This window comes from Diabrotica undecimpunctata, chromosome 9, assembly GCF_040954645.1.
Source record: "Diabrotica undecimpunctata isolate CICGRU chromosome 9, icDiaUnde3, whole genome shotgun sequence".
In the NCBI taxonomy this organism is placed as follows: Eukaryota; Metazoa; Arthropoda; class Insecta; order Coleoptera; family Chrysomelidae; genus Diabrotica; species Diabrotica undecimpunctata.
The window spans coordinates 114,181,694-114,203,443 of record NC_092811.1 but is presented as its reverse complement, the minus strand read 5'-3'; the positions used below and the strand labels follow the sequence as shown (position 1 = coordinate 114,203,443).

Sequence of the window (21,750 nt, the reverse complement as noted above, 5' to 3'; positions counted from 1 at the left end):
TGTAGCATATTATCCTTATTTCCTTTTCTCCCAAAATATATCCTCTTCTTTTTTTTAACTTTTTTTATGATTTCATCCATTACCAGTTAAATCTCCTACGTTAAACAAAATCTCCTACGTTGAAAATTATCTGCTAAATATAACACCAACAGCAGCTACCGATTATTTGCTTTGTAAGGACACCAGTAAACTAAAAGAAGTCAATAAATACATCTCAACATTAAGAAACCCAGTTGGCTTATGGTTAAGGGCAGATCACGAAAAAGCAGATTTGGAAAATAACCAAATATCCTAGATAAGTTATTCAGCCTCTAGCATCTGTCGGTGCTGAAGAAAGTCTAGAAAGAAATCTATTTACGAAAGTTTGGAAACAATTTAACAAGGCAGTAAGCAAATTAATCCAGTACCGAAAAGAGAAGTAAAGAGTGCTATTAAGAATAGATTTAAGACCAAAAAACTCCAGATTTTGACCTTACAACAGGAACTATCTTAAAAGAATTACCACAAAAAGAAAAAGTTATGATAACACAGCTTTTCAACTCCTCAATAAGGCTTAAAATTGTACCTACTCAATGGAAAATTGGTGATATAATACTGATTCATGAACCTGGTAAACGGTCTCACGAACATACCACTTCTCAACTTATTAGTCTCTTTCCGGTAACTGCTAAACTATTTAAGAAGCTAATAGCAACAAATGTTATAAAGATAATAAATGATAATAATCTTTTTCCGGATAATTAGTTTGGTTTCAGAGAGAGACATTCAACAATAGAACAAGTACATAGAGTCGTTGATATGGCGATGAAAACTTTTGAATACTGCAAAGTACTGCTTTGCGTTCTTTCTTGATATCAGTCAGGTATCTGACTAATAAAATATAAGTTCTGATAAAGTTTGGCATAAAGAGGTACTCTTCAAAATAAAAATTAACGGTCTAGAGTCAATGCGTAATTTACTAAGATCATATTTAGAAGGAAGTTACTACCGTGTTAAGTACGCATCACAAAACATAAAAAATATACACTATACGACAAAAAACGAAAATGTAACGAATACAGCATTCGCAGGCGACACTGCTATGTAAGTCACAGATAATAATCCTGCAGCAGCTACTGAATCTCTTTAAAGGCATATTAGGGACATTGAAAAGAGAAGAACGAGATGACACATAAAGATCAATAAATCTAAATCACAACATATAACCTTTAGAAAATGTCACATAATATCGCCTAATATGACAATAAATAACAAAGCAATTCCACAAGCTGAAAACGTTAAATATCTTGGAATGCACCTGGACAAAACTTTGACATGGAGAACTCATATATCGCACACCTACATTAAAACTGTAGCAAATCAAAAATTGTAAGTATCTGCGTTAAGGCCATATTTGAATTCCTGGAAAAATCACAATAAAACCGCGGCATTTTTATTTGTAGTCTAACTTGTGGTCAGACCATAAAGTTTCAAAGCGTACCATTTTGAGTTGCAACGGTTTTGGTGAGTAAACTTAATAAAACTACTATTTCCTCTTTAATTTTTGTGTAAGCAGTGTCACGGGATATTTTATTTTTATATAGATGATTTAGAATTTAAAAGACACTCCAATTCTCTATTATATAGCAATAAAATTAATGATTTTTTCATCGCCCCAACGAAACATTTTTTAAATTAAGGAGATTAAAAATAAATAGACGACCAATTTTTATCATCAACACAACAAATCTGACAATTCTCTGCTAGCTACTGGCATGCCCGTAACGGTAGCCGGTAGCGCGTGTTCACACATGCCAGTGACACTCCACACGCATGCGCCTTGTATCTCACAGCATGCTACTAGCAAGAAAAATCAAATTATTTGCGATTAGCTAGCATGTCAGGAGCTAGCATGCCACTTAACGTACACAATTGCCAGTTGGGGACAGTAGCTGGAGCTTGCTAGGTACTGGTAGGCCATTGTGCTAGTAACAGGCATGTGTATCTCCGACTTAATTTTAAAGGTTACTAAAGGCTATTATGAAATATTGAAAATAATCTACCTTTGTAGGGTGCACCGCACGGAATTTGTAGAACCCTAATTTTCCAATTCCTTTGATAAGATGGTCCGCTTGTAACTACAGAAAGAGTTAAAGGTGATATTATTCCAGGAGGGGTACTTACGTACACTGAAACGCAAATAAGAACAAAATTAGGTTATATGAAATATCAACATATCACATCATATCAAAACATATCATAAAAAAGATAGATTTTATAAAATATTTTCGTATATCCCAATAGCATGATTATCTTACTGCCATAATCAATTATACAGCGTGTTAAAAAAGTGTGAAAACGGTCCATTATCTCATGACTTAATTATTTTTAGAGTTAAAGCTCTGACAGGTCGATTTTTAGTTTTGTTTTCTTTTTCGAAAAATATAACTTTTACCCCCCTATCTTAGCAGATGTGACGTCATCCATATTTTTTTTAATATAAAGGACATATTTTTATCTAAAAAATTAAAAGCCCACATTTTTCTGAGTACAACCATACCAAACACATTACATCACATTCAAACTTCAGTATACAGAGTGTAAAGGAAACCAGTGCTCGTATTTATTAAAATTTAATTTAAAATTTATTTTACAAAGAAAATTATTAAAGATGTAATTCCATATTAAAGACAAACAAATAATATAATTACAACAAATGATCGAATGGAGTGGCCTATTGTTGTACGATAAGGAAGGTAGATTGTTTATCTCTTAAAGATAACCAATTCCATTCAAATGATAAATAATGGCTTTATAATGGGCTGCCAGTATATTGCCAAAAATCAAGTAGGTTGTGAAGGCATGTCAAATTCCTTAGCAACCAGACAGTAAGTTCGTAGTTATCAGTGGATATGTTCAGTGGGTAAATCAATTGATTTGTTCTATCACGTCGATTTAGAAGTCAGCACTAGTATTTTTTTGAGTAGTATACGTTTTAATGATCTTATGATATCTTATCTTATCTTATTTTAATGATCTGAATCCGTACCACGTGGCCTGCCCATCTTAATCTATTGGCTTTTATGTATCTTACGATGTTTCCTTTCCCGAAGAGAGTCTCTATTTCATTGTTGTATCTGCTCCTCCATTCATTTGTCACGCTGTTCCTGCAAGGACCATATATAATTCGCAGCATTTTGCGTTCCCATACTAATAGCTTATTGATTTCTTTCTTTCTCAATGTCCATGTTTCACTTCCATATGTCACTGCTGGTCGTATTATGGTTTTGTATATTTGGATTTTGGCACGCCTTGAGAGAAGCTTTGACCTCATTAGATGTTGAATGTTAAGTTATGTTATACAATTTTTTTCTATTCTGATGTTTATTTAATAGAAACAGGCTTCAGTTTTCTAAAAGGTAGTCCATCTCTCCTCCCTTTATCCTTTGGGTTGGGATTGTTAGAAATAGGAGCGTATTTTTTTGACAGTATTGTCACGGGTAAAAGGTATTTAAAGATGTTGCAAACCTACGTAGTTCCATTTTTAACGGCAACATTTCCAGATATCAATAATCCTGGTCAAATGGATCCGACCATTTAGGTTCATTGGGATGAAGCAAGTCCACATTATGCTGTAGTGATTGGAAATTTTCTAAATGCAACTTTTTCCAATCGCTGGATTGGACGACGTGGCCACATTGAATGGCCTGCTAGGTCACCAGATTTGAATCCCATGGACTTTTCTATTTGGGATTATTTGAAAAGTAAAATATACGTAAACCGACCTACCGATTTGGTAGACCTCAAACAGAGAATTCGTACTGAAATGCAACAAATTACACCAGGGATGTTGTCAAGCATAACCCAAGTATTCATTGGACGTCTTGGATACTGTAAATTCGAGCATTTGTTGTAATTACGTTATTTATTTGTCTTTAATATGGAATGACTTCTTTAATAATTTTCTTTGTAAAATAAATTTGAATTAAATTTTAAGAAATGCGAGCACTGGTTTCCTTTACACTCCATATACTGAAGTTTGAATGTGATGAGTTTGGTACGGTTGTACTCAGAAAAATATGGACTTTTAATTGTTTAGATAAAAATGCCCTTTCTATAAAAAAATATCGATGACGTCACATCTGCTAAGGTAGTGGGGGTAACAGTTATTTTTTTTGCCCAAAAGGTTAAAAAACAAAAATTAAAATCGATAACTCTGAAAATAATTAAGTCATGAGGTAATAGACCGTTTCCACACTTTATGAATGCACTGTATAACAGATAGCTTAACGTAAGATTTTAACTTGGTACAACTTATTATTATTACAAATTAAAAAGGAAACTAACATTATTATGATTTATTAAATTTTTTTATATTAAATACATTGAAATTTGTATTCTACTTACTATGGTTACCCATATTATTGCCACAAATCACAGGGACAGGATTTCCACCGGAAACCAGGAACTGGTCGTTATCACATATATGATTGACAGATTCAGGTTGCATTAGGTTTAGTTCTTCGAAGTTAAGCCTGCAAGTTGTTTATTATAAGAAATTAAAATAAATACTAAAAAAAATACACTCATGGACAAAAATATCAAATATTTTGTAATTTTCTCATTATTTTTTTTGAAAATAAATTCTGGCGAATCAAGTCGTTTATTTAGAAGAGTTTATTTTAACAATGTTTAATTGGTAATTTAAAGATTTTATGCAAAGATATATGCAAAAAAAATAATGCTTAATGTTAGTTTAATTAGGTCATTTTACTTTAAACTTAAACGGTAAATTAAATTGCTTAAATAAATCTTTTTTATCAAAAACAAGTGCATGATCAGTAAACAGTATTCTCCCTTTTAGCTCTTCTTACTGCTTTTATCCTTTTTGGCATGCTTGCAAGTAAATTTTGGACATACCCTTAGGGAATTGCTTTCCATTTATCCTGTACAACAAACGGAAGCTGCTCTATCGGATTTGGAATGGAATTTCTTTGTCATATGCTGCATTTCAGCTGATCTCATATGTGCTATATTGAACTTAAATCCGGGGTCAATAGTGGCCAACCTTATCTTCAAATTTGGACCTCATCAAGATAATTACTCACTAGGGTAGAGCTTATGGTCGAGCAGTAACATAAATCTGCCGTATCCAATGTAACTAACATGTGGCAAAACATGATCTTGCAGAATATTTTGAACGTAAGAGTTACTAGTCATCCGTCCAATCACTGCCACGAGTGATTATCCCTCCCAACTAGTACCTACCCAAAGCATTAGCTTAAAGTCTGGGCGAGATTGCAGGTAGCGAATAGTTCTCCAACTCTTCTGTAGACGTGATTTTAAACATTTGGCTTTCATAATAGGATCCTGGTCTATTAGTAAAAAAACCTTTTATTCCACTGAATATCTGTTCTTGCAAATTCTGTACAACGAGCTTTACGATTTTGGAGAAGACGTGGAAATTTGCCAGGACGTCTAAGCTTTAAGTGTGCTTCTTTTTATCTTCGTCTAACTTTTTTGAACTCATATTAACTGGTCTAATATTAAGTATCTGATTTTTGAGTTATCGTTAAAAAGAGATTTCGTGTAGAATTAATAACCAAAAAACAGACATCAATTGTGGTTGTACACCTTGGGCGTCCTTGACCAGGTCTTCGTACAAAATTTCCTGTAATTGTAATTTGTGTCTCAATAGTATAAGTCAACATCTTAAGAAAGTCGACAACTGATGAGGTTTGTGTAGTATAAGTCACATATTTTAGTATCCAAATATAATTTTCATTATTACTCTATTAACCCATGAAGGACTGGAGTTGCCATATGGCAATACTGGTATTGACGTACGAATCTTATTATTTTGAGGTTATGTTAGTTTGTTTTGTTTCCAAGAACGTGCCGGTCTGCAGAAAATAAGTGATTTGAAGATATACACCTAACAAAAACTTAATTCGTTGGTGTTTGTGAGATTTTATAGTCACCGTTTTTGATAGTTGTAAAAATGGATATAAGATTTGTGTAAGTAGCTCAATTTGTCAATTACTTCTGAATAACTATTACATCTAAGTGGCTAAAGTAACAATTATGCTCTAATAGAAAGGTCATTTTCCCTCTGTGAATATTTGACAACCCTTGAAAAAAAGCGATCTTTTACAATATTTCGTTTTTATTCATCGCGTTGCCATATGGCAACGCTAGTATCTACAGGCATCTTGTTTTTTCAGGCGGGGTTTCTCTCTACAAGAAGCTTTGAACATGGTTTACGAAGATGACGTCAACGTTAGAAATATTTAGGTTGAGCCCCCAAATATTGGAGACCTTACTGATGAAGATTCTGGCGAGGAGGATGGGGGAGGATTCATCGACAATCTGTCTAGAAAACAGCTGGAAGCAAATGTTGAGGTGCAAATGTATGGCGAAGAAGCAGACAAGGAGGATGACGACATCGAAGAAGATGCAGTTCAAGCGATGGATATTTCCCAGGAAAGCAGCGGAAGTTTCATCCCACAAACTACCTCTCAAGTGAAGAAAATTAAATACAAGTCCCTAAATTGGATAACGGGAGATTTGGTCGACAATGCCGCTAGTTTCCCAGAATATAGCTACGAACCATTCAATACGTTGACACCTGTCGAGATGTTCGAATTATTTTTCGACGAAGATATAATTAGTTACATTCTCAACCAATGCACGAGTTATGCACTACAGAAGAACTTTCCCGACCCCAAAATTTCCGCAGGAGAAATGAGGTGTTTCTTTGCCATTTTGATTCTATCGGGGTATAATTGGCTCCCGGGAAAAAAATTTTACTGGGATACGAAAGGCAATATGGGTAATGCAATGGTCATGGACGCTATGCGAAGAGATCGGTTCCTTACAATTTGGCGTTTTTTCCACCTTGCAAATAATGAAGCCATCGATGAAAGGGACAAATATTACAAGATCAGATCCTTAGCTGACTATTTACAGAAAAAATATAAAGAATATTACGTCCCTGAAGGCGAATTAAATTACGACGAATCTATGGTGAAATACTTTGGACGCCACTCATGTAAACAGTTCATAAAAGGAAAGCCGATTCGTTTCGGATACAAAGTTTGGTGCCTCAACACTAAAAGTGGGTATTTTGTAAGCTTCAACATGTACCAAGGAACCGATCCCAAAGCAAATAATCATTATTATAAAGTTTTTGGAGCATGTGCGGCTCCATTCGTCACAATGCTCGATGAACTGCCCAATGATAAATCAAGATTACCCTACAAATTTTTCTGCGACAATTTATTTACGAGCCTCCACCTTTTGAAACATATAAAGGATCGTGGCTATAGCCTTACCGGAACAATACGGGAAAATCGCATTCCCAAAAACTGCCCTATAGAATCGAAAGCTAATATGCAGAAACGCAAAAGGGGTGATGTAGAGTCGATTCTCGAGAGAGAAACTGGTATTATAGTTGTAAGATGGTTGGATAACAGCGCCGTAAGTGTAGCGTCAACATGTTATGGGGTGGAACCACAATCGCCCGTGAAAAGATATTCACAAGCTGAAAAGAAAATCATCCAGGTTCAAAGTCCATGCCTGATTGGTAAATATAATAATGCAATGGGGAGCACCGACCTAATGGACGAAAATATAAACCGCTTTAGAATAGGAATGAGGGCAAAAAAATGGTACTGGAGCTTGATTACCTGGATGCTAGATGCGACTATACAAAATGCGTGGGTGCTTCATAAAAAATCCGGCAACAAGTTGACATAGTTAGAGTTTAGGCGTGAAATTGTGCAAGCCTATCTGACCAAATATGGAGTGCCTGCAAAACAAGGTGGCCGACCGTGTAGTTCACTCTCAAGTCGTTCCTTTCATAGAGTATCTGATGATATTAGATACGATGGAGTTGGGCATTTACTGGAACCAGTACCAAATAAAAAGAAAATTAGGTGTGCAGGTGAAGAATGCAGGTCGATCATGAGAACAGGATGCGCCAAATGTGAAGTAGGTTTGTGCACAAAGTGTAATGTTAAATTTCATACACAGCTATAGAAAGTTTTTTGCTGATTATCTCTCAATTTCATAGAATATTTTTTACTTTTATTTCATTCGGTTAATGTAGCCATAGGAACCTAGCGTTGCCATTTGGCAACAGGCAATATTTTTAGGTTTTAATATATTTAATAATTATTTTTGTCTTTTTCTAAGTAAGTTTTGTCCATTCATAAGAGTTATTTGTATTATTTATGTAAAATAAAGATTTTCGAAAACTTCGTCCTTCATGGGTTAAGATCTATTAATTGTATGTTTATAACACGAGATATTCGACACTCAAACAAAATCCATAAAATAAAATAAAAATATAGTCAATTAAAACCTTGTACACCCTCTTCCGAAAAGTAATAGTTTTTCACTTATACTCTTACTAAGTAACACCTTAGAATTTGTCGCTAATGACTATTTGGTCGATGTCATTATCTAAATAAAAAAAGTATATACGAATTCCAGATATAATACATGTGAATTAGAAATTCATACCAGCTCCAAATTAATTCTACACATCTAATCACCCACTTCCGAAATGCAATTCATTGCAAGATATTACCACAAAGCAGAATTCACAATTACTAACCTGAATTGACAGACATCCGGACTGGATTTAATCAAACTAAGTTGACAGGATCCAGTGCCATCGTACTGATTGGGATATTCATTATTCACGAAGTAAGTGCCGTTCTCTCTTATCGTTTGTCCGCATGTCGCCATAACTGCAACACAAAATGCGTTATTGAACTTGGTACATTATATAATTAAATTGCGGCATGTGCAATTGTGCACTGCAATTTACTTGCCACGTATTAAAATTATAGCGAATTTGTCTGGTGATATTTCTGTGGTAGTTTATACTAAAACAACATCCATGATGCATAAAATTTTGAAAATTTATTCTTCGTTCACAAATTGTTGAGAGCACGAAATATGCCTCAAACTCATAAAACGGTCGTAAATCATAGGCGTTTCTAAGGTGTTTATTCATTAAATAATAATATAATGTTTTAATACTGTTATATATAATATTGATAATATTTTAATACTAATATATTTAGCAAAAAAACAATTAAAACTTTCATGACTAATGTTGGTTATTATATTATATTAATAAAAATAAGAATTTAACCATTAACAATTTTGTAAATAAGAATAACTTATCTCTTTGGATATTTCAATACTAATCTTCGCGTTTAATCACTTTACTAGAAAAACTGGAATTCATATCCGAAGGTACTATTCGTTTCAAGATAATTAAGATGGAATTCTCCAGATTTTTAATAATATAATTATATTCGAAACTTAACTTGAAAGGGTGAAGTTATTACGAACAAAAACAGTTTTTTTGTTTAGTACGTTTTTGATCGCATGTAATTTACGGCTCGTCGGTGTTTCCGCGTCTACGGCAGTAATTAGCGTCTCGAATATTTCTTTTGCGAATTATATGCAGTGCGTGAGTGATTTTTTATTCCATATACCTACGAACATATCGCGTACCTTTCGCTCGTGCTCGTTTTGTTGGATTGTTTGTGATGGCTTCATCATCAAGTTTTATACCGGTACTGTTGCGTACAGTCAGTAAGTCTGTCTATTTACCAAGAGAGAAGACTATTGTCCTGAATGTTCACGATGCTCTGGTTTCTCAGAATCCCACAAACACTGTTCGCAACATAGTCGAAAGTTGTGCCAACATGACTGGCGTAGGAGAGTAAACTTTATATAGGTTCCTATCAGAAAGAAAAAAACACGGTATAGCTAACCCAAACCCAAACAAACACTTAAAGAGAGGGAAAAAGCCTATTGAAATTGATGAATTTGAAAAAAATGGTATTCGAAGGACAATTCATAGATTTTTTTTCAAAAAACAAATACCAAACCTAAACAAAATTTTACAAGAAGTTAGAGACGACCCGGATTTGCCTCATATCGGACGAACTAAATTGTGGCAAGTTTTAAAAGAATTAAATTTCCGGTGGGAGAAATCAGACAGAAAATCACTTTTGATTGACCGGGAGGAGAAGATGATGTTGGAGAAGAAATTATCTAAGATTCATACGAAAATTCCGGGCTGAAGAAAGGCCCATCTTCTACCAGGATGAAACGTGGGTAAACTCAGGTCATACTCTAAAAAAATTTGGCCAGATAAAAATATATTAAGCTCCAGGCAAGCCTTTATGGAAGGTTGGTCTACTGGTATCTCCCCACCTTCTGGTAAAGGCAGTAGATTAATAATTTCTCACATTGGCAGTGAAAAAGGATTTGTTAAGCATGGTTTGTTGGAATTTCATTCCAAAAGCACAAAAGACTATCACGAGGAGATGACAGCTGATGTTTTCGAAGAGTATTTTGAGCAAATGATTGAACACATACCACCAAATTCAATTATGGTATTAGTGAATGCACCTTATCATTCACGACTAGTAGAAAGACTTCTAACGAATGCGTGGAAGAAACAGGATATTCTTGACTGGCTGCGGAATAAGTATCTGCCTTACGAAGATAGAATGGTAAAAGCAGAACTTTTAAAAATTGCCCGGCAACACAAATCTAAGTTCAAGAAATACGTAGTTGACAAAATGGCGGAAAGGCGAAACATCACAGTCTTTAGACTTCCCACCCTACCACTGCGAAATAAATCCAATTGAACTCATTTAGCCACAAATGAAAAGTTATGTGGCTAGAAAAAATACGTCATATAAAATACAAGCTGTACGTGAATTGTTATACGAGTCTTTATAACATATTACAAAATAAAACTGGAAAGATGCAGTAAGACATGTAATAGAAGAAGAACAAAAAATGTGGGATCTTGATAACATAATTGATGCGACCGTAGAGATTATTAACCTAATTATTAACCCCCAAGACGACTCGGATTCCGAAGTTGATCCTATTTATTTTGAATTTGAATAGTTTTCTAATCGTAATTATATAACGTAAGTAATAGTTGTAATCGTAAGGTATTAAAGGAGAAAGGCGCAAAATGTCGCCTGTCAAAATGTTCAATGTGTTTTAAATGTATCCATTTTTTTTTCAAATCCTGAGAAAACTAAAAAAAAAGCATTTTTGGAAAATTTAAAGGCAGAATGAAATATTTTTTAGAATAAATAAAAAGTTTCTTTTGCGTGCAATATTTTCAATTAAAAATTATACTATATTTTCTCTTTTATTTTCACCCCTGTTACATAACATATTAAAATAAACATTGTAGAAGTTTTCAGGGACTTTCTGCCCTGAGTAATAATGTAATCTTTCATTCTGCGTTTAAATTTTTTAAAAATATTAATTAGTTTTCTCCGGATTCGAAAATAATGGATACATTTAAAACACATTGGAAATTTTGCCAGGCGACATTTGGCGACTTTTTCCTTAATTAAATGAATGTATTTTTTACAAATGGCAAGAAACTTTTTATTTTTGAATAAAATAAATAAGTTTTATTAAAAAATACAATTTACATAAGTACAATTTAAAAAATATATTTATTTAGTTTAAATAAATGTTTCAATCATATACTCTACGACACTGGTCGTTCATTTCTAACCATTCAAAATACCCCCGTAATAGGATTATAAGGTATTATATTCCTTCAGATATAAGGTGGGTTAGTCGAAAACGTCTTAAACCGTCAGTTTTAGGTTGGTTTTTACTATTATATCGTATTACCTATCCTCTCTGTATTTCAGTTTTCTAATTAGGGTTAAACTTGTAGTGAGCTATCAACAAATTGTGAACCGACTGTTTTCTAAATTAAAATATTAAATTCTTAGAATAAAAGGAAATCTATATGTTTAATGGTTTAATCAACCAAATCGAGACATTTTTTTACATTATTTAAATATTTAACATATTATAGTAATGTAAAATCAAATACACAAAACTGATAAATAAATGTTAACTGCAATGCTTGCGTAGGAACGGGTAGCGGGTAACGGGTAGAAACTCCTTTGGATAGTCCCACCAGGAATAATGAATTAATCGTGCCCTTCGCAAATGCCAGGTGTTTCCTGACCCGGGAAACTAGTACCTGCTTAGGGTACCTTGTCCAGGGTCACGGATGAAATCCACAACGGCAGCCATGAAGGAGAAGAATACCTTCGGTACGGTGTGGATGGCGGAAGTGGCAATCCCTTGATTTTAGGTATTGTATAAAATCACTCACCAACCCGTCTAGCCAGCGTGTTGTTTTAAGGTTTAAAAACCTCCTAACAAGAATATGGCGATATCTAAAATAAAAGAAATGGGTCCCCAGGTGGGTAGACCATACAGTAATGGCAAATTCCACTCCTTTGGAAAAAAGGACAGCTTCATGGAATCTGGGAGAAGCAAGAAATCGCCAAAAATCACACGATTGAACATCGCAACTCTAAATATAAGATCCTTAAGCAAAGATGAAAAAGGCTACAAACTCGAAGAAGACATCAAGGACTTAAAATGGGACATAATTGGTCTAGCAGAGGTAAAAAGAAAAGGGGAAGAGTGCATAACACTAGAGTCCGGTAACGTCCTATATTACAAAGGGTGAAAAGAACAAAGCCTAGATGGCGTAGGATTTATAAGTTCCAAGAGATATGCACATAAAGTAGAGCAATTTGTAGGAATATCTGAAAGAATTGCAATGATTAGGCTAAATGTAAATGAGAACATCTCCCTGAAAATTATTCAAGTATACCCTCCAACCGCAGCATATCCCGATAAAGAGATAGACGAATTTTATAAGAAAAAAGATATATACGATAGTTACATTTATTTAATTTGTTTATTATTATATATTTATATAATATTATTTATATAATCTTATATTATTTATTTTCTTTTTTTTTCTAACTTTAAAAACGGTCTCTGGAATAGAGATCAAAACGTCAGTAAATTAACCATGTAAATAGAAATATTGTGGTTGATTTTCAAAATTTTCCCTAAAAATACAGAATTCCACAAGCAAAAAGCTATAAAAAATTAATATATCTATAATTTATATATTTGAAAACGGTTTCTTCATAGAGATCGAAACGTCAGTAAATTAAAAATTTGAATATATTTTGTGGCTAATTCCCTACATTCCCCTAAAAATACAGAATGCCGTAAGCAAAAAGGTATAATTGATGAATTCGACCGTTAATTGATGTAAATTCATTTTATGTAATAATAAAACACTGAAAAGCTTGTTTTCAAAACTTCCACAAAATTTATTATAAAATCTTATCACTACAGCTGTTTCGGCAGAGTGCCTTTCTCAAGTGATCTATTTTTGGTATGCATTTACACTTTATAGTCTTTAACGAAACCACTTTATAGTCTTTAACCAACTTGAGACAAAGAGTTCTCCCCTCCTCAATCTATTTGATTAAAGACTATAATGTGTAAATGCATACCATATATAGATCACTTGAAAAAGGTACTCTGCCGAAACAGCTGTAGTGATAAGATTTTATAATAAATTTTGTGGAAGTTTCAAAAACAAAGTTTTCAGTGTTTTATTGTTACAAAAAGCTATAAAAAAAAACAAATAAATTTGCAGAAAGCTTATTGATGTTACCCGGCTGTCGCGGCAGTTACGCTAAAACGTGTATTGACGTGACCTGATCAGGTCCTAATTTTGTTAAGATTCTCTTAAACCAGCGCGCAGCGCTCAAATACTTCGGAAGTCATTTCTTTATGATAATCATCTCCTGTTTTTCTTGACTCGTATTGAAGCAAACCATCATCAAGGAACCCTGTATCACTTCCTACATGGATAATGATTAAACGTCGTTCCTTTCCTGATGGAGCTTTTAATCCTGTAAAGCAGCCTTCTATAAATGATTCGCGTTTACCTTTGACATTTAAATCTTGCCAATCTTTTCCAACTGTATGACCTTCGTTAATCCAGGTTTCATCCAAATAATATGTTTTCCGTTCAATGCTGCGAAGTGTGCGTATTTCTTTAAAATATTTTCTTCTCCACACAATAATTTCTTTTTTTTTTTCTAATAACACACTTTTTCTGTTTTTACATATCGAAATTTCATTTCGCGCATAGTTCTGATTAATACTCTACGAGATATCTTGGGTAAAAAGTAATTGTTTTCGAACCCTTGAGAAATTTTTCAGTGTTGGAATTTTACTCTGAAAATAAAATGTCTTGTCTCGTCATCCAAAATAATGTTTTTTCCACCTCCAGTTTTACGTTTTACTTGCTTTTTATTTTCCGATGTATTTTTAGGCATCTGATAAATACAGCTAATGGATACTTTTGTTAAACTGCTATAAATATCGACCGCTTGGCTAATATTTGATGCCATTTTTCTGCATCATGCAATTCAATTCCTTCATATCGTATCACTACCTTCTCTTCTGACGTTAACATTTTGCTGTCTTCTCTTGGAACAACTCGGTTGTTTGTCCATTATATTTTAATAATCACAAAATATAATTAAAAATTTACTATAAAACGACAAACTCCAATTACACAAGGATTATCACCACAAACTTCAACCGCAAAAAATATAATCACAAAAGGCAACAGAAGCACTCCCGCCAGCACCGCCTATGTAAATGAATGTTTTTTGCTTCAGCAGTTGCGGTGGTATTACCGCTACGATGCTTTACAAATTCCGAAGTTGCCAAGTTTTTGAAACGGAATGGAACTGAAATGTAACATATCAATTTTTATTTTATAAACTTAAATATGTAACAAAACGGAACATGTACATACATAAAATTTATTTCAATACAATTTTGTGCTTAATTTTTACTTTTGAAAAAACTCATTTTTTTGGAATTTTTTTGTCGGTAATAATCGCTGCGTCGAAGAATTCAGGTTAATATGACCATAACTGCTACTTGTGAACAAGAATCGGCTACACTGTACGGCATCTTGTGATTACGTCTGCTATAGAGAAGCACAAATAAATGTACTAATTATATATTCTATGATTTCTGATGAGAAAACGCAAATTAAGCGGGTAGTTTTCGGGGGCCGCTAAGTACATTTTAATTTAAGGACATTCGGCGTTTAAACGATGAAATCACTCTTCCAAATGGTAAAATTTTACTTTAACTTGGTTATTTGACACTCAAGAGAATTATTTTTTTTCAGACATAAGCTTTGAATTTTAATAATTGCATCTCGTTCTGTTTAATGTCGTCAACACAATACATGTATAACTTCTTGTGGATGTATAACTTCTTCCAAATAAATACGTTTTGACAAGACATTATATACATACAGACCAAGACAAGCATCTGCGTTTGCTAGTACTTTTTCTAAACCCATTAATGGCCATAAAGTTTATATACTTTATAAATAAAGGCATAAGAACCATATTTCACTTAAAATTATAAATATTAATAATTGCAATATACAAAATGAATATGTTTCGTTAACGAAACTTTGGCATAATATATGTAGTAAATTGAAAATTATACGTTTTATAGTGTGTAAATAAAATTTCTTGGTTTTATCAATTAAAACTAAAGGTGTTGCTACAATAGTTAATTATGTAAAATAAAATGATTACTTGTCTGGTAGTATGGCAGTAGCGCCATTATGGCATCTCATTTTTTATGGAAAGCACTAAAAAAGTCAGCATGCAAGTGAACCTTGCCTTTTTCGCACATATAAACAGAATTAGTTTTGCACAGTCTGCACCGCCGTCTACGTCCATCCTCTTCGCGAACGATATTATGACCAGTCTGGTCATATTGAATATCAGAAGGTAAACTTCCTTTAGAAGGACGACCCCATGTAGATGTGGATGTCTTTGGCTCTGGGTCTGATTCGGAATCATCTTTTTCAGCAGCGGTTTTTATCTTAAATCTTTTTTCGTTCTGTATCAGTGACAAAACCAACGAAGAACGAAATTTCAATTGGGAGACTCGAGAATCATTTGCAATGTTGTAAATTCTCCATGAATTTACAACTGTGCAATCCACGAGGTTCATAAACAAGGGCCACCACCACTTTTTACTTCTTACTCGGATCCGGTAATTTGATACCGAATTATCTAGGAGATCAACACCTCCCATATATCGGTTATAATCGTTAATCATATTGGGCTGAGGTATTGAATCTTCCTTTCGTAGCTTCCGATTATATCTTTTAACTGTAACAATTGGATGAACCGTTCCATTGTTGCTGACTACAGTTACAACGGATTATCGTTCCACCTTGCAACTGATACTTCTGCCTTTTTGTCGAAAGCATGATCAAACTCGCCTCTGTGTTTCTTTCCAAGCACTTTGCTACTTTGTAGAGGACATCCTGGTAACCTATTCTCTCTCACGGTGCTAGTAAAGAAAATTCCTTTTTCACCTAGAATGTGAAATAGTGCATAAATTGAAAAGAAGTTGTCGAAGAAAACTCTATGTTCTGAAGGGTTTTGCATTACACGTAGCAGATCCACAACTACTTGCGTCCCTAATGTGTATTGTGATTTCTGCCTTTCTGGATTTGCGCCACCATAAGGAATGAATTGGTATAGATATCCCTCTGAGCTACACAAGCACCAGACCTTGAAGCCAAAGCGCACTGGTTTACCCTTCATAAACATCTTTGCAGAATGTCGGCCGAAATAAGGAACCATTTGTTCATCTATAGACATATTATGAGAAAATAGTCCAAACTGCAAATATCGTTCGTTCATCAGCAAAAATAATGGACGTATTTTGGCAAATTTATCATTTTTGTCTAAGTCATTATTGTCGGAGACATGAAGATTTCTTTTTATGTTTCACCAGCTCCACGCCTTTATCTGGGTCTCTTGACCAATACATATCACACGCCAGAAGTGTATGATAACCGGTAAGGATTAAAATACCAAAAAACTTCTGCAGTTGAGCTGGAGAGAGTTTAAAATTATGTCTGTTGTTGTCCCGGGCATACGTCAGGCTGAATTCGAGTATCTTCTGGAATACAATATCTTCAAAAAATAAAGAGAATATTTCAAATGGTGTTTTCCCAGCCAGTCTAAGCTTTATTTCTTCCTTTTTATTAAATTCATTGTCTTTTGGAGAAGAGGAATAGTTTTCTGACGATTTAGACCAGTCAGGTGTATATTGCGTTGGTTTGCATTTTCGTTCGGAATTTACTTTTCTTTTCTTCCCCCTAGTTGTAGATGGTTCCAATATGGATTCTGTGGGCGTCTTAGCCTCTTCTCGAGACCTTGTGTAAATCTCGAATGTACCAGCGATATCAGTCAAAGCTTCTTCCTCTATAAGAAGATTATCATCCAAATCCTCTTCATCTGTTAACACATTAACTAAAGGAGGTATATAAACTGCATCTATCTCATCCGCTTCTTCTAAATCAGAATCATCCTCCAGTATAGCTTGCAATTCTTTCACTGAAAGAGGTCTCTTCATTTGATATTCGGATAGTCTAAAAATAAAATATCCTTTCAGAACATGTATATTATGTAAATGATTACAAATTTGATAATAATATGTATATGGCATTTACAAAACACTAATAACAAATTTAGCCAATTGCCATACCCTCTGGACATCTTGATTCACCGTATAAATACTGCAAAATTGTAAAAAATAGCTACTACCGAGTAACTCACTATTATATCAAAGAAACCACTACACAGTTGGAAATAATAGCTAAGACTAAAAATTTTTGTATTATTAGTAGACTATCAAATATGGATCATAAATTCACGGATCGCGCCAAAGTTTCGTAAACGAAACATTATCTTTAAAGTGTTATAAAATTTTCTGAGTAGTCATATTTCAAATTATGTTTGGATAATATCATTCTACAATCTCTAATTGAACAAAGAATGCTGGTTTGGTCGAATTTTAAATATCTTGTGATATATTATGCGAGCTCAAACGACACGGACAGATACTAGTAAATTTGGAGTGTTTTGTTTATTATTTTAAAAACTATGCAGCACGTAATTTAGACCATTAAGATAACAAACACGTCAATAAACTATCTATATGAAAGACCCATACATAAAATATAATAATCATCATATGAAAATCGTAGAAAAAAAAATAATTAAAAAAATGTTTCGTTTTTGATTCTTTGGCCATTAATGGGTTTAGACTAAATATTTAAATATCCTTCTGAAATAAAAAGAGTATACTAATTTGAGATCTTACATCTTTAGGCATATAGTCTGTAGCGTTATAACTGCTACATTGCCTGCTTTCTTTCTTATGTTAATATATTTCGTTAATTCTATTCTCCAATTTCCATATCTTCTGTCATAATTCATATTCTTCTATATCCTTCATTGTATCTCTTATTTTTTTATATATTTTCTCAGATATAGATTGTATCAGAATTATGTCGTTACTTAATTGATTCATTATTCTCTTTTCATTTTTACTGGTATTTGGTATAAAAACCAGTTGGCGTCCAAATCTATCTTCTTTACACATATATATTTCAGTATCTACCTTTCCTATTTTCTTAATAATCATCATTTTTATCTTTTACTCAAGTTTCTAAAGAATGAATTTTATTTTCATCTCTATTTCTGTTACTTTGGAACGAGAGGTGCCATCTTTATTCTCTGTTTAGTTTAATGCTAGTGACAAAGACTCCTTTTTGTTGTCATTTCCCCCTTCCCGTTCGATACAAAAGTTGATATAATGGCTTTTATTTCTAAAAATGTCGATTTTCTTCATGACTTTTGTAAAAGTATAATAATAACCAATTGTTGTGTCGTCTCCTGAATTAGGAGTCAACCTCCGGGATACATTTCTCAGGTGCGGGTCAATTTATATTAACATCCAGAAGACCAACCGGCCTGAGAATGGCACTATCATTCCAATAGGAGAGTTGACTCCAGGGCAAGAAAATCCACAACTAACAACATGGCTTGCTAACAACCATAGCAGAAAAGACCAGGATAAAACCTAGGATTTGGTGACAAGCATTTTTCCTTACTATAATGTAACACTGTAGCAAGAAGTCGAATAATTTTTATTTAAAATTCAATATAATATTTAAACATGTATTTTTCTGCCCTTTTTGTTTAATATTTTAATAAACATGTGTTAATTTAACTGTGTATTGTTTCTTCTTTTTACTTGTTTGCGTGTGTTGCTCCAGAGTAGGCCATATTCACGTCCTGAGTGAGCTAGCCAGGGAGTGTTTCGTATAACGTCTAATGTAGCAATTTTGCAATTGATACATTAGGGGTTATGACGTTAAAAATTGGTCCCAACGGGAAACGATTTGTCACTCCAACGTTGTTAGTGATGTTAGTCGGATTGTAGCAGCAAACTAAGGTTTGCGGTTACAAGTTGACAACAGCAGCTCAACGTTGGGATGTTACAAATTGAGCCTCGAAGGATTACAAATTGGCACCCAATGAATGTTCGTTGGAACGTTACAAATTGGTGCCTAACGTTACAAATTGGCGCACCAACGTAATATACTCTGAGTAATGCATACATTCTTGTATTTAGTTGAAACAATACTTTTATATTTTCTTGCTATTATTATCTTTAACATTTTTCTTCCTATTTTGAGTAGTAAATTTATTAAATTTCAGTAAAAATATCTATTTTCTATCTTACTTACTTTTTATACTTATTTTTTTTATCTAATTTTTACTGATAGTTTTTTTTTGATCACCAACCTTTTTTGTCTGCTGGTTATCATTAACCTTGACAAGTCCATGTGTTGTTGGGTAGTGTTAAAACTTAATTAAATATAAAATAGTAGTTTTATATTATTTTCGTAAATTTAATTATCTTTATCTTTAAAGTTGATTTGGTTACTTGTTGGTTTACATAAATTATTGTTTTTTAAATAATCTTACAAAATGGCTACCATCAACCCTAAGCATTTGAAAACTGATGAGTTAACCTATGAGTTAATTATTAGAGATCTTGAGGTTCCTTCTACTGTCGATGAGAAAAGAAGAGTCCTTAGTGGAATTTTGTCTCAGGAAGCATCAGACAGAAGCTTCTCTGAAACAGTTGTCCCTCTTGAATTTGAGCAAGACCATAATCAGGCCTTGGCTACTCTTGCTGATTTATCTAGTATCATCGATGAATTTTCAGGTAGTAAGTCTGATTATAGGTACAAATGTATTTGTTCTCGTTTAACTCATTTGTCTGGCCGTGTATCTCGTCTGAAGACCACTTCTTCAACGCAGGAAACAGTCAAAAGACAGTTACGGAGTAAATTATTGTCAATTGAGGGTGTGCTTGTGGAAAAACTTAATCTTCCTTCAGAATCTACTCCAGTTAGGGTAGAATCACATACTGCATCTTCAGTAGTGAAGTCTGTGCCCATTTATAAATGGGGAATTCAAAAGTTTTCCGGCAAACAGCCTTTGATTCCTTTTCTTGAACAAATTGAGACGCTTAAAATCTCCAGGAATTGTTCTAATGATGACCTGTTTCTTTCTGCAGGAGATCTGTTTGATGGCAATGCTTTCACTTGGTGGCATAATCATCTTCTTAAAAAGACATTTCAGTCATGGTCTGACTTCGTTGCCGCTTTAAAGGAAACTTATCTTCCGGCAGATTATGAGAGGAATTTGTGGGAACAAATTCGTTCTACAAGGCAATCTTTTCGAGAACCTGTATCTACATTTATCTCTAATTTTGAAGCTCTTTTCTTCCGTTTACCTTCTGTCGTTTCAGAGAAAGATAAAGTATCTGAAATTAGACGTGGTCTTTTGCCAGACTACATCAAAGCTTTGGCTTTGCACGATATAGACACTGTATCTGATCTTACCTCTTACTGTAAAAGAATTGAGTCTGCGTTATCTATACCCCACTTTAATAATAATAATAAGAAATTTTCATATGAAACAAATTCACTTGATGAAATTTGTTGGAATTGCAACAAACGAGGTCATGTGTATCCTCAGTGCATGTACCAGAAAAATAAATTTTGTTATGGTTGCGGTTTTAAGAACGTTATTAAGGCACATTGCCCCAAATGTTCAAAAAACGAAGCGCGAGGTTGTTCGATAGTGGACAGGAATCAACCTCATTGCAGTCAAATGTCTGCATCAAACCTAAAAGGGAAGAACATACCAGGAAAAAATTTGAAGAAAACTTCAAACAAAGGACAAGCAGAGTAACATTTCAACTACCACCTATTATTAAAACGCGAGCTGAAACTTCTGATTCTAATTGTGATTTTAATCCTTTACCTATAGACAAAACTCCCATAGATACAACGCACAATGTTTCTTTAAATCCTGCGAATATTTCTTTTCCGTTGATTTCAACGTCTGATACTTTATGTAGAACTAATCCTCTTCTCGATATTCGTACACAGGATAATCGACCATATATTTCAATAAATATTGGCAGTGAAACAATATCTGCACTTGTAGACTCTGGTAGTAATGTCTCTATTATTGGCTCTCCAGCCTTATTTCTTCTTAAGAAGCTGAATTTGCATCTTCACTATGATATTTCAGTACAGCTAACTACTGCTGATGGTAATGTCCAAAGTACCTTAGGTTATGTGTTTTTACCTGTTACCTTATCTGGTAGCACACAAAAGTTAAAAGTTTTAGTGGTTCCTTCTATCTCACATAAAATGATTTTAGGTATGGATTTTATGAAATTGTTTAGAATTTCTTTGGATTTCACAAATTTTTCGTATAGTACAGCTAAACTGTCAACTTGTGTTGTTAATACTATAGTAAGTTCAGAGAATTTATCCACCCATCAGCTTTCACAACTACATTCGGTAGTCAAACTGTTTAAGGAAATAGGCCCAACAGATTCTATTGGTAGAACCCACTTTTATACTCACCATAT

General features: G+C 33.7%; 2 protein-coding genes across 2 annotated transcripts in view; both read right to left on the bottom strand.

Moving 5' to 3' along the window:
* Positions 1-21,750, bottom strand: part of LOC140451283 (uncharacterized) — a 134,415-nt gene that overhangs the window by 77,253 nt on the left and 35,412 nt on the right. Inside the window, exons 4-6 of the mRNA XM_072545026.1 lie at positions 8,600-8,735; positions 4,387-4,514; positions 2,043-2,168 (exon numbers count right to left, since the gene is read on the bottom strand). Coding sequence (XP_072401127.1) covers positions 2,043-2,168; positions 4,387-4,514; positions 8,600-8,735 — 390 coding nt within the window. The remainder of the gene's footprint in view (positions 1-2,042; positions 2,169-4,386; positions 4,515-8,599; positions 8,736-21,750) is intronic.
* Positions 16,693-17,567, bottom strand: LOC140449944 (uncharacterized). The gene is made up of 2 exons (XM_072543360.1): positions 17,491-17,567; positions 16,693-17,374 (listed from the first exon to the last, which is right to left on the bottom strand). The coding sequence occupies exons 1-2, from the start codon at positions 17,499-17,501 to the stop codon at positions 16,693-16,695; spliced, it is 693 nt and encodes a 230-aa protein (XP_072399461.1). The 5' UTR covers positions 17,502-17,567.